The sequence below is a fragment of the Carassius gibelio genome, chromosome B18, assembly GCF_023724105.1.
Source record: "Carassius gibelio isolate Cgi1373 ecotype wild population from Czech Republic chromosome B18, carGib1.2-hapl.c, whole genome shotgun sequence".
Lineage (NCBI taxonomy): Eukaryota > Metazoa > Chordata > Actinopteri > Cypriniformes > Cyprinidae > Carassius > Carassius gibelio.
The window spans coordinates 20,034,061-20,047,745 of record NC_068413.1 but is presented as its reverse complement, the minus strand read 5'-3'; the positions used below and the strand labels follow the sequence as shown (position 1 = coordinate 20,047,745).

The 13,685-nt window shown below is 37.8% G+C and overlaps 1 protein-coding gene across 1 annotated transcript in view; it reads right to left on the bottom strand.

Moving 5' to 3' along the window:
* Positions 1 to 13,247, bottom strand: part of LOC127977197 (segment polarity protein dishevelled homolog DVL-3) — a 30,336-nt gene extending 17,089 nt beyond the window's left edge. Inside the window, exons 1-2 of the mRNA XM_052581911.1 lie at positions 12,752 to 13,247; positions 4,147 to 4,216 (exon numbers count right to left, since the gene is read on the bottom strand). Of these exons, the coding sequence (XP_052437871.1) occupies positions 4,147 to 4,216; positions 12,752 to 12,912 (231 nt within the window). The 5' untranslated portion in view covers positions 12,913 to 13,247. The remainder of the gene's footprint in view (positions 1 to 4,146; positions 4,217 to 12,751) is intronic.
* Positions 13,248 to 13,685: the final 438 nt, after the last annotated feature.

Here is a 13,685-nt window from a genome sequence, read left to right as displayed (position 1 = left end):
CTACAGCAAAGGAAGTTAAGCTCTATCTACAGCATATGTGACATGATCGAAAATGTCTCATGCTAACATAATTTTCTCCATGTTTTAAAACCAACGGAGATCTGAGGGCACAGGGGGCATGTCATAGTTTAGGAGGGGTATAAATGAACCAGAATGCCATGAACCCTATAATAATGATCATTATGAGTGTCTTGGAAAGAGAGCTTTCACATGCCTGCTGGAGAAACAGAGAGTCTCTTATACGACCACATCCGCTCATACGTCCTGCGACACTGGCCACAATGTGCTGCATTGGAGTCCCAACACCACCCTAAATCTGTCTGATTGAATCTTCTCGTTATGGAGGGGATATTTCAGGAGTGTTTTTCACCCACCCTGTGACTTCACTTAGATAATCCAATCACAGCCAACATGGAAGGAGACAATGTGCTTTAAGAGCACAGCAGCACAGAGAAGAAGCAGCCATTTTCACTTATTACACCTTGGGTGATACTTATTACATTTTGGGTCATAGTTTTCTTTTTTTCTTTTTTAACACTATTTCCCATATTTTCCACAATCTGAAGGAACAGCTCAAATAAAAAAAAAAGAAGAAGAAAAGAAAAAGAAAGAAAGAAAAAGCACAATCGGATATGTTAAATGTATAAAATAATAAATACAAATGCATCTAAATAAATGAATAAATAAAGTTTATTCTTATGATACTCCTTGTAAAATGGTACATGCAAAACATTATTTAGGCCTGGTTTAAGATATAGCCAAAAAAATAGCCATTAGAATGAAACATTACATAAAATAATAAACTTAACGTGATGCATATTTGCCTGTCATACAGAAATTAAAAAGAAAAGAAATAAGTACGATTTCTGTAGTAGTACTAATAAACTGAAAGTGTTTTCAATACACACTAACCAGGTTTATGTATTTATAATCAATGAATCCAATCTGGTTTACACAGTTATGTTTAATCGTGTGCATAACTGAAGATATTTAATTGTTTTCATGATGAACTAATTTATGCCGAATTAACAATTAGGATAAATGCATTTCGAAAATATGATTACTTAAAAAAATAGAAGCAAATAGTTAATAAATTAAGCAATATTTTTAAGTAAATAATTCTAATCTCATTTTTTAATGTATGAGTGATAGTTTATTAGTTTATGTTAAAACTGCATAAATGGAAATTTGATATGCAACATGAATACATAAATCTTACATTTATGTATGCATTTGAGAATGAAATGAGGCCAAAAAGGGCATCCATAACTTTTAGAACTTATTTGATTTGTGAGTGTGTGTGAGTGTTTGTATATATATTTATCCCAATCACTAATCTGCCACAATAAATTGCTTTTCTGGCAGCAAATGTTAATATATGGTAGAATTTCCTGTTGGCAGACTCTAGATCTAATTCTAATTGATGGATGCCAAGAATAAAATCAAATGTTGTGTTTTACAGTAATAACCAGCTGACTACTCCCAGGTGTTGAAAGCGATGCAGTACCGCTCTGATCACTAGATGGCCCTCCAGCACACTTGCGTTGCTCTTTCAAAGGCTGCGAGCTCTTTGACGGACAGAGCCAAGTCCCTCCCTGCCCGACAGCTTCCACAGGCTCGGCTCTGCATGGGAAAGCTGCTGGTGTGAATCTGAAACGGGGGCAGTAAGAGGACGTGCATATTTCCCTCGCCCCAGGTTCCTGCCTCTCCTGGCCGCTGCATTGGAAAAGCGCATCTGAAAATGGCAGGGAGTAAAGCAGCCATAAAGAGCACACCTTGTGCTTTTCTGTGGAACGGGAGATTCGAAAGACGGGAATCTGGCTGCATGTGTGAATGTGAGCTTAAATCCATGTGAAGGAATAGTGTGTGTTTCTCTTGGCTGAAAGAAACAGGGTGTGTACGTGTGTGTTTGGAAAAGAGTCAATCAGAGGGAGGTGATGCAAATAATAGGCAATGTGAGAATTTGTTACTTACATGTGCATTCATCTAAATTGTGCAACCAGGTGTAAGCAAGTACCTCTGATTGTGTGTGTGTGTGTGTGTGTGTGTGTGTGTGTGTGTGTGTGTGTGTGTGTGTGTGTGTGGGTGTGTGTACAGGCGTGCGTTTCTTGCTTTAAAGTCAAAATGTAATGCTGTTTAAAACCAATTTCTGTAATGTGATGTATTTCAGGATATCAACATGAATTAATTGCAGTACATATTAAATTCAATAGGTCAAAATAAAAAGTGCTTTTTCATCCTCTTATGTAGGACTTACAGTACAGTAAGTACATCTTTACATGCACATAAACTACAAAAGAAAAACAGAATTTGCTGCAGAAGGAGAAGGTAATATATATAGTAATTTGTGTATACAACAAATTATAAGCTACAAGCGCATAATCTACGAAGGAAACACTTTTACCGAAAAAATTCCCTAAATTCCACAATTGCTCATTAAAAAAGACGGTATTTTGCGATGGGACAGCATGAAACTGAACCAACCAATGGACCGATCTCATTGCACAGCATCTGAAATGCTAGTTTTGTCATTCTAATATGCTTGAGCAAAGTCTCGTCAAAGTGCTTTGTTCTAATTAACTCCAAGAACTGCGTTCACAAGCAGCAGACTCTGAGAATAATATAACATGACCGTGTTTCATCAGCGCACTCTGTAACTCATGATTTGTTGTATATACCAATTATTATATATATTACCTTCTCCTACTGAAGCAAATTAAGTTTTTCTTTGTGATATTTTGTGCAAGTTAATCAGGTAGTGATGATTCTGGGTAGTGATGAATCTCAAAACTCTCAAACGTTTTATGCAATATTCCAATTTTGTGCATAAGTTAAATTCCTAAATTTAAATGGAAACCGCTATTATTAAAGTGTCCTGACAAATGTACTAACATGGAGATGTAAAGATGGAGATGCAGTTTATAGACATTTAAAACATATTAACTTTACATGAATACAGTTAATACAGTTTAAATAATAATCTACTTTACATGAGTTTTAGTAGGTTAGTCAACACATCACAATGATTACTTTTAAGACATGATGAATGATAATTTAAAATGTACTTTAAAGTAAAAAAATTTATATTATTGCCAAGTTCACTTTTTAAGAGTGTACAGAAACTGTTAAAAAATACAGTTATATAAGTGAACTCTAAGCACATTTAAGTGGTCTTTTATTTCATTAATATATTATTTGCAAGTGCAGTTTTAAAAAAATACACTTTAGATTTTAAGTACACTACAAGTGTATTTTCAGTGTAACAAAGTTATCTTTTTTTCACAAGGGTCCTGTTAACAACCAAATAATGTACAGAATGGGATTAAAACTCCTTTATAAAAAATAAAAAAAACAGTAACAACAATATTTAGCAGTAGTGTGAACGCACCCAATGTTAATGTGTTTCTGCTTGGTGGAACAGATCTGCTACACTGCTGCTGCTGCAGATCAAATACAGAGACTAACTGCTGCCAAAACATCCACAGATGCTGCAGTGAGCATGGAAGAAATACTGCTGCTGCACATTTCACATATGAAATAACCCCTATATTTAGCATACATGAAATCCCCCTCCAGCAGATCAATACAGGTGGAGCTGGGGAAGGTGGAGGGTTTCTGAAGCACACTGCAACTGCTACAACAAGCACTAGCCAAGTTTTTGAATACTGCTGCTGCTGATATGAAAAGAACCAATCAGCTGCACCATGTGATAATGATGTCACTTTGTGAGATTGAGTTAGACCTATTGGACTGCGCCATCTAGAGTTTCATGTCAGAACTGTGGAAGGGCACTTTGTGAAAAGATTCTCATGTTTTTTGAAAATGAACCTCAGAGAAGCATCTCCATCCTGCAATGGCCTTCAAGAAGCTTTAAAAAATACCATCAGGAATTTGCACTGTCAATATTCTCAATTGTGTCTCTGAGACAGACGGAGGAGGAGCAGATGTTTGTTAACCGCTAAACACTCGCGCTCAATGTAACGCATCCACACACACACTCACGCCTGACTGACTGATCTCTGAGCTCCCTCACACCTGGGCCTCCTAATCAAACCTTAGGGCCCTGCTACATTCTGAGGTAAATGAAGGAGAAATGAGATGTGTGAAGATGTGTGTGTGTGTGTGTGTGTGTGAAGGCTAACTTACCCATGACACAACACGTCCATTGAAACACGGTAGTTTGGCGTTGTCATCAGATATCTCCTCCTTCACCACCCTGCAGAGACAACACGTCTATTAAAATGATTTTAGTTTATTAAAATGTAACAAAAATACATGAGTTGCACTCAAAATATAAAAGCAAGCACTGTGGTCTGTTGTCACACATAACAAAATCCTCTTTAATTTGATTATGCTTAATCACTTAAACCAATTATATGGTTTTGTTTGAGAAACTAAAGAAAATCTCAGTTCTGCCTGTACTATGCAGTTGCTACAGAGATCTAGCTGGTTGCTAGGTTGCTGTTGTGTTCAGTTGACTGATATAGCATCGCTAGGAGGTTGCTAAGGTGTTCTGAGTGGTTGCTAAATAGTTGCTTATGTCTCATGTCAAAAGAGGCCATAGTATAATTGACAATTGCCTTAAAATACACCCCTAAATAAGTAAAGCTACATTTATCAGCTCCATTTATAAACAGCCCCTCACACGTACACAGGTTAATTTAGTCATCCATAACATAAACCTCAGAGTCCCTCCCCCTTCCCAGCTGCTCCTTAAAAAGGTGCTGACCCCTCTGACTCCTGTCGCCATGGAAACCTTTGTCAAAAAGGAAGAGGGTGAAAGACAGCTGGCTTGAAAAGCACGTGAGGTTTGCAGAAACAGAGCATGTGATCTATTAATAATAAAAAATCTAGCTGAGTGATCATGATTGCATTCATGCAATATAAATCAAAGCCGGGCGTCTCTCTTTAATCACACAATTTAATGCAATGGAAAAAATTATGCTAAGCAATTCAATATGCTACAGATAGTTCTCTTATGTTTTTTTCGGTTCAGATAGACAGCCATGTTAATCTATATTCTACGTGACTCAGGACATACCTCTGTCTCTGTTGTGATGCATCATATTCACATAGCAGCAGTGATGAGAGAATGTGCTTGAGAAACAGTTCACAGAGGAGAAACCAATCTTGATATAAATTATCAGTCACTAATTATTGGTCACTTACTACATAATAAAACTGTAGCACGTCTACTAATAATAATATATAAATGAATCAGTTTTCACCCATGCAAATTTGTTAGAAACAATGCATAGCGATACAAATGGCAACTTGTATCCGATTATGCACACTTTTTTAAATCGATGCATCGCATTGTTAACTTTTATGCTGATGCATCGATGCGAATCGGTGAATCTTACCATCCCTAATGTGAATGCAAGCCACTCTCAGCTTCGTAAAGCCCATCCGCATATTGCATATAAAAAGGCAGCATTTGAGAACAACATTCAATCTGATCCGACTGGCTTGCTTTACTGTTTCCTCCTCTAGTGTCTAACTAAATTAATATGAAATGAATTCAAACTGATCTGATGAAACTTTTTTACATCCACATTAAGGGATTTGTGTCATGCATCATTTCTCTTTCTCTCTCTCTCTCCCTCTCTTCTTGCCAGATGAAGCTGATCTAATGAAACCCTTCAACAGTGACTGTATCTGCTGAATGCACATCTGTTGAAGTGATGAGTCAGAGCCTCTCAGGCTCAAGATCTCATTCCAACTCCATGTCCCAATACACTTGTGCCTATATACGTTTTTTCTTGTGCAATACAGCATACAGAAAGACCATGCTGTTGAGTTTGGTGGACGCCTCAGAATGCTTCATGTATTATTGTGTGTGTGCATATTTTATCCCATGCAGAGTATGTAGACTTTGGCATGATTGACAGCTCTCAGTGAATTCCAATCTCAGCACTTTGTTGCTTTTGGTGAGTGGATTTCAACTGTTCCACAGCACAGACTCTAATCCTGCTTGGGCTGTGCAATAAAAACTCAGTAGGGATGATGACATAAGAGGCTCAGAAAGCAGCTCTACTTCTCCTTTCCCATTCTGTTTTTCTGCTCTGCTCTCCTCATTCCTTTGGCAGCATGAGGTCTGAAATGCTCAGTTTGGATAACAGCAGAAATTCTTCTCAGATATGAGTTATATCTTTACTTGAATGAACAGTTCAGCCAAAGATAAAAAATCTGTCATCAATTAGTCACCAAGTCATTCCAAACCTGTATGACTTTCTTACATGGAACACAAAAAGTGAAATAAAATGTACTAAATCATATAGTAACCAGGTTAATATACAAAAAGGACTAAATATAACACAAAGGCAAAAAAAACACTAAAAGTGGTGTGTATACACTAACTATCAGAGATGCAATGAAACGGAAGTAGTGCGATCTTTTCTTCCATATTGTGATGTACATCTGAGTCTTATTTTATGGTGTCCTTGCTACAGTGTAATTATACATTTAAAGCTGCAGTAGGTAACTTTTGTAAAAATATATTTTTTACATATTTGTTAAACCTGTCATTATGTCCTGACAGTAGAATATGAGACAGATAATCTGTGAAAAAATCAAGCTCCTCTGGCTCCTCCCAGTGTCCTATTGCCATTTGCAGAAATACATCACTCCTGGTAAAAAACAACCAATCAGAGCTGCGGTCCGTAACTGTGTTTGTGTTCAAAATGTAGAAAAATGTATATAATAAGCGAGTACACCATGAATCCATTTTCCAAACCGTGTTTTTGGCTAGTCCTGAATCACTAGGGTGCACCTATAATAAGTGTTTATATACGGACTATTTTAGATTGCTTCGGGGGTACCGCAGCGGAGTAACCCAGTACCTTTGTGATTCTTCATAGACATAAACAGAGAGAAGTAGTTCCGGCTACGATGTTCTTCCGCAAGACGCAAGCAGTTCTGTTTATTAACCGCTAGAGTGACAAAAGTTACCGACTGCAGCTTTAAATACTGAGTAATATTAAATAGACTGATCAGGGTTAGGATGAGGGTTTGTTTTAGAGTAAGTTGCATGTCATTAAGCATAATTTATTGTAACTACTATATAGTATATGTAACAAAGACACCATAAAATAAGAGTGTTAACATGAGTAAAACATGTACACAATAATTGCACTGTGTGAAAATTAACTTAGCACATATATATTTTGGAAAAGAGCAGTATGAACATTCTTTATAATATCTACAGGTCAATTTTGTTGTTTATAAAAAAAAAAAAGTCATATTGGTCTGGAACAACACCATTTTTAGTGAACTAACAGCCTTTTAAATGATTGAAATAGTCTATGCTGGTGATTAACAGATGGATGTCCACATCTCTGCAAGGATCTTCAGATATTCATGGCTTTCTACTTCCTTCCCCACATATGCATCCAACCCCTCCCTTGTGACCGAGTCTGGTGTGACTGACAGGAAATCTTGGTTTAATTACAATTGTGCAGGGGTTTCCGACTCTTTCAAAGATATTTATTTGTTTCAAACACCACAGCTTATCATTCCCCCGTTTATATATTTCTCCATCTCTTTTCAGTCTACTTTAGCAATAAAACATAAAAGCGCTCCAATACTTGCGCACAAAGACCTTCATTAGACTGGCCCAGTGGAATTGGGGCAGTGTGTGCAGATGGCTCATGTGTGTGGACAGGCCCATTGATTAGCTGATCTCTAATGAAGAGGCCTTCCTTCTTCATAGCCCAAGATGATTAGATTTAGTCTAGAAAACAAGCCTTGACCCCCACAGCAGAAGATGTGGAGGAGGAGAGAGAGAGGGAGGGAGAGGTTAAGAGAAAAGGCCAATAGATGAGAATAAAAAAGAAAGGAATGAAAGCACTCCCAAAGTGCTCTGTCCTGTCTTTGGAGACACAGTCAATCCAGATCCTGAAGCTGCCAGACAAAGAGCCAGTGATGCAATGAAATCCACAGAGACCCAGAATACACACAATGCAATCACACACATGTACAATATGCTAATACTGTCCAACACACTTGAAGAACTGTACACACACACGTGCACTAGGCAGAGGACAAGACAGGAAAATAAAGCAGGGGAAAGTAGGTCAGTCTCCTTTACAGAAACATCCCTTCCATCAGAGAGAACAAGTCAGCCTCTCTCCGCTGACCACTCACACACATTTTATTCATGCAACTTCTTCAGAAACTTGATGTATCCACCACAAGTCTTCAAAACAAACATTTAACAATCAGATGGAGTATGGAGAGAGATCGTATGTGTGTGTGTTTGGCAGCAGAGCTGTACAAGAATCAACAGAATATTTCAATACCACTGGAGAAATGATCTATGAAATTGAATTCCAAAAGTGACAAAATAATCAACTTCATAATTTTACAATTTGTGGGTAGTTTCCCCCTCAGTGCACAAATAAACACTGCAGTCTTTGCTTCCACAGTGATGGACAACACTAATGATTCCTTGCACATTCAAAACGCTTTCAAAAGGCCTGTCACGATTATTGATTAATTGTCTGAGCATGGTTATTTGATCCAATCACAACTATAGCTCAAAATTTGAATCACATTTTGCAAGTAATTGAAATTTGAGCACTTAAAGAAACGCTGTCAAATTAATCTTTTTTCCGGAGTGGTATGGGAGAGCAGGGGAGTCATAATCAGGGTTAGTTAATTGCAACTAACAGAAAAATGAAAATAAACTGTACAAAAATTATACAATATTATTTTTTTTTCAAATCATTGAAATAAATATATTTTTTTACATAAAATTCCATGTAAAAAAAAAAATAATAATAGTTAATAATAAATGTTTGCATTGCAACTCATCAGCAGCACATTTTGAAAGGCATTGGGCTTATTCTGTTGAATATAATTATATACTACACTTGCATAGCATTTAATTTTGTCTTTCTATAATTATTTTAAGATTTAATAAGTTTTAGGATAAATAATACAAATCAAAAATATATCTTTTTCTTTAACTGATTTTAACGGCTACAATGCATCGTGGAAAACACTGTGACATAGCCGATATTTTAAGGCTTGGGCACTGTAATACTATTGTGTTTCTGATATACGTACAATGCAATTGTAATTTCATATACTATTCCAAATAAAAATTAAATATTGAAATGAAATTAGAGGCAAAACATACTTTATTCCTGATTGATGCATGCCATGAAATATACTTCAAATCCTCTGAATCTCCATTTATTACTGTTTCCCCATGAAAGGCTTTCCTCAAGTAGGATGCTCCATCTGTCTGTGAAACCTGTGTGTGTGTGTGTGTGTGTGTGTGTGTACTATAATGATGATCATGATGCTAATGGCCTTACTGGCCCTGCAGCTGTTAGAGAGAGACCCAAGAGAGAGGCTGATGCACACACACACACACACACACACCGTCGTTCAGACTACCACCATTAAATGTACACAAAGTCTATTCTGAATGAAAACTTAGTGACCCATTTAATCAAGTACACCACCTGGCAAGATCTCTATTCTCAATGGCACCTTCTCAAAGAGAAGTAATTCATACATTAGAACAAGCACATGATGAAACTGAATCTGATCGCTTCCCTGAAACTGATGACACATCTGCAGTGAGCTCAGCTTCATCATGCTCTGCTACATCACAACGCCACATTCCCGCCACTGGATGAAGTCCGAGCATAGAGATCCAGTATAATGTTGTTAATAATGAGTGTGCATACATATGAGTGTTTATACAAAGGGTTAAAAAGTACATTCAGCACAATATAAATTGTGATATTCTAAACTAAATCAGCTTGCAACATAATCAACATAATGTATGGCCAGCAGTCATCTTCAGTGAGGAGAGTGAGTGCTAGGACTAATGGTGTCTTCAAGTCAAGAAGTTCATATTTATGAGTTGGGAAGTTATAATTACGGCACCAAGCACATTCAGTAAGTTTGGTTAGTTTCAACAAGAGTTTTTGAACTCTACATGAAATTGCACATTTTTATGTTTCTATTCAATTCATAAAGGACTTCTGCAAAGATTTTTAAAAGTTGCAAAGATTATTGGAGCATGTTTTACAAGAAAATACCATTCCAGTTTTTCTCCTTTAAAATTTCAAATTCAATGCATTGCTACTCTCTTTATCTTTTGTTATCTTGTTTTCTTTTGTTTCTACATCACAGTTTTTTCAGTGTATTTACACACTCTTAGATCAACAGATCATGATGCGCTACAATCTGCGAATTATCATAATGTGTCAAATGCGTCAGATTTCTCATATCCATATGAAATATGTGTGTGAAACAAACTGAGGGGATCATAAACAGACTTTTTCCAGTCAAAAATAAAAACCAGTCGTAACTGCCAATCAGTAGGTCAAAACCTAATCATACAGTACGTGCTGTAACGAACAAACGTTCACCACAATTTATTACTGTCACTTTCATTAATCTTTCTCTTCGTTTGCATGTTGTTCCAGGTCACTGAGACGAATTCAGCTGTTGTTTTGAATTGAAATCACATGCAGTGTAATGGGCATGGATCAAGCGGGCCTGTTTTGCATCATGGCATGGCAGAGGAGAGTCTGGAAGTGATTATGCCACAGGGTACGGAACAATAGCTGGCTGTTCACCTTGATGAGCAGGTTTGGACAGTACGCTGATACAAACAAGCAACGTGGACAGGAAAAGTGTGTTAGGAGGGTCCTGTTTTGCATGTGGTGGATGGGTCTGTGTGTGTGTGTGCGCGAAGAGGTTTGTGTAGCTGGGCGTCTAAAGGAGAACTTTCTGGCATTTTTTTTCAAAGCAAACAAAAAGCAGATCGCATGGACTTGAATTTCGCAACATGACACTGTTCTTTGTGGCTTAACAGTGACTGTGGAAATCTGCTCAGAGGATCAGTGAGGATGATTCCCGAGTGGTCCGGTGTTTCCAAGTCAGCATTCCAGACCTCAGCCGCATGCATTGGGAGGTGCACAACAGCACTAAAGTGCACTTTACCGCTCATAAACACTGGAACGACTGCTGCACTACTGGGGGTGGTGACCGAGCAAAGTCATTTTTCAACTCCTACATCTAAATACGCAGCCTGCTGCTTTCTAAACACAGTAGCATTGAAACAACACCATGTAAAAATTGACAGGCAGAACCCCACACTTTATTACCAGTGAATTGCCATTACTTTCATTTTCACCGTTTATTAGATGCTCAAGATTTAAAAAATCATTTCATAGAGATTTAACTCACGAAGAACTATTTTCTATTTTCTATTTACTATTTACTATTTACTCACGTAGTCATTTTCTTGAGCTGCACATTTCTTGATAGCCTAAATTTCTTGATGAATAAATGTTCATGACGACGTTTATACTTTTATACACAACTTTTTATACACAGGATTTTTCATGGCTTTTCCATAACTTTGGGGGATTATGGCAATTTTCATGACTTTCCCAGGCCTGGAGATCACAATTTTAAAATTCCCTGATATTTCCAAGACTGTGGGAACCCTGAATGTGGGACGGGTCTTGAGTTAGGCCAGATATACAGGAACAAATTGGTTTAATTGTTTAAAGTAGAGCTGTGTGTAAATCATGTGCAAGTGTGTCAGTGGTTGAATATGATAAGAGTCTGACTCATGATTATGTCAAAACCAAGGTCAGCTCTCATGAGTCAGATTTACTAGCTTTCTTCATTTCTGGTTAATAAATAAAATGTAGGCAGTGTCATAACTTTTGAGGATTTTTGGTATTTTGTTACTTTTCCAAGCCTGGAAATCACAATCAAAAAAATGTCCTGTTATTTCCATGACTGTGGGAACAGGCAGGTCTTGAGTTTGACCAGACAAACATGAATGAATTGGTTTTTTTGTTTGCAGTAGAGCTTAATAACATTGAGTAAATGGGGTGCAAATCAGAAACTGTGTCAGATGATATGAAAATGCGAAGACCTGATTTCTCACGCCATTGTTTGTTTATACATTGATTGATATTTGTTTGTTTGCGTGTGTTTAATTTTTTATGTAATTTGCCTCTATTCAGTAAACATTACACTCCCAAAGAGTCCATATTTCTGGCTTATAAAATATTTTTGATCTGAAAATGACTAGAAAAATATTATTTCCATGGAAAATAAAGTGAAAACACCATGTTAATTCCGAATTGTCCATGTAAGTGAGAGTCCGGATTCACTGCCTAAAGTGACATATGCTTCTTCAATCACAGTTAACACTGCGGTGTCCATGTCACAGAACGATTACATGAGTAAGTAATGAGTAAGCAATGAGCACCATACAGTGTACTGTATAATTACATCTTGTTATTGCTATTGTAAGTCATTATTTTAACATGAAACATGGACACTGTAATGTCAACCATGCTCTTACTCAGTCTGGTGTATGGTTCCACACTTGATCTGTCACTGAAATAAAGCCCGTCTTTTTTTATAAAAAAAATAAAAATAATAATTAATAATCATCACACTTTGAATCTCAAATCACATAAAGCCTACCACCTTTTATACAACAGACGCGTAACGTTATATGTGCTCGAAATTGCGGTTTGTTACCTGTCTGTAACTGTAAACAATACTAATACAGACAGTAAAGCTCAGATTTCTGAGGTTGTGAGAGAAACCGACGGGGGTTTTGCGAAAAGACAGATAAAATAAGTAAATAATGACACCGAAATAAAGCCGTTACAAGCGGTCAGTCTGACAGGAACAACGGACGACACAAATACAAACGGTTTTATTGTCATTAAAACGTTCGTATATCGTGCCTTACCCGAAATCATCGTCCATGGATTTGAAGAAAAATTTGTAGTTGGGTTTATTGAGGACATTTTTGAAGTCGGCGAGCGTGACGTCTTCAGCGGGGATGTGTAGTTTGATGAGGTACGGAGTCTCCTGCTCGTCGAGGTGATAGATGATCTTGGTCTCCGCCATGGCGGGCCGCTGCTGAGGGACAGGCCGCGCGCATCAGCCCCTCAGCGGCTCGCGCTCTCCGCTTCCACCGCGCCTCTGTCCAGCCGCAGCCTCTGCGCGCGCTCTCCAGTCAGAGACGATTAAACACAAGCACAGAGTATCCTTGCCCTCGTCTGTAATACAGATATATCTAATAGTAGAATATATTAGTATAATAGATGGTCCTTGGCGTTTTCTGGCTAAAAAGGATCGTGCAGCTCGGACTTTGGGCTCCCTGCTTGTGAATACTGTTGCTTTTTCCTCTTCTCTGTCCTTAGGAAACAACTGTCGGCCGATGTGAGCACAGCGAGACAGCCCCTCCTATCGATTCACCACCGCGCTCCCTCTACAGGACGAGCTATACACATATAGCACTGGTCTTTGGCTGCTAGGTTAATAAATGTACTTATTTGATCTCAGGATAAGAGAAAGACGCATCTCAATTACGCAGGGAGGCGTTCAGTCGTGTTGTATGAATCACTCTATAGAACAACTCGATCTTTTTGACTACATGCAGTCAAACTGAACAGTTTATTTATTAATTCTTTTCAATGTCCTTAAATGTTTGTGTGTGTGTGTGTGTGTGTGTGTGTGTGTGTGTGTGTGTGTGTGTGTGTGTGTGTGTGTGTGTGTGTGTGTGTTTAGAGGGGGCTGTGAGGAAGTAACCCAACAAACTCACCTGAGGAGGAGATGCTGAGTAATGATTTGTTCGCCGATACCGCCCTCTAGAGGATGAAACGGCTTCTGTACAGCTG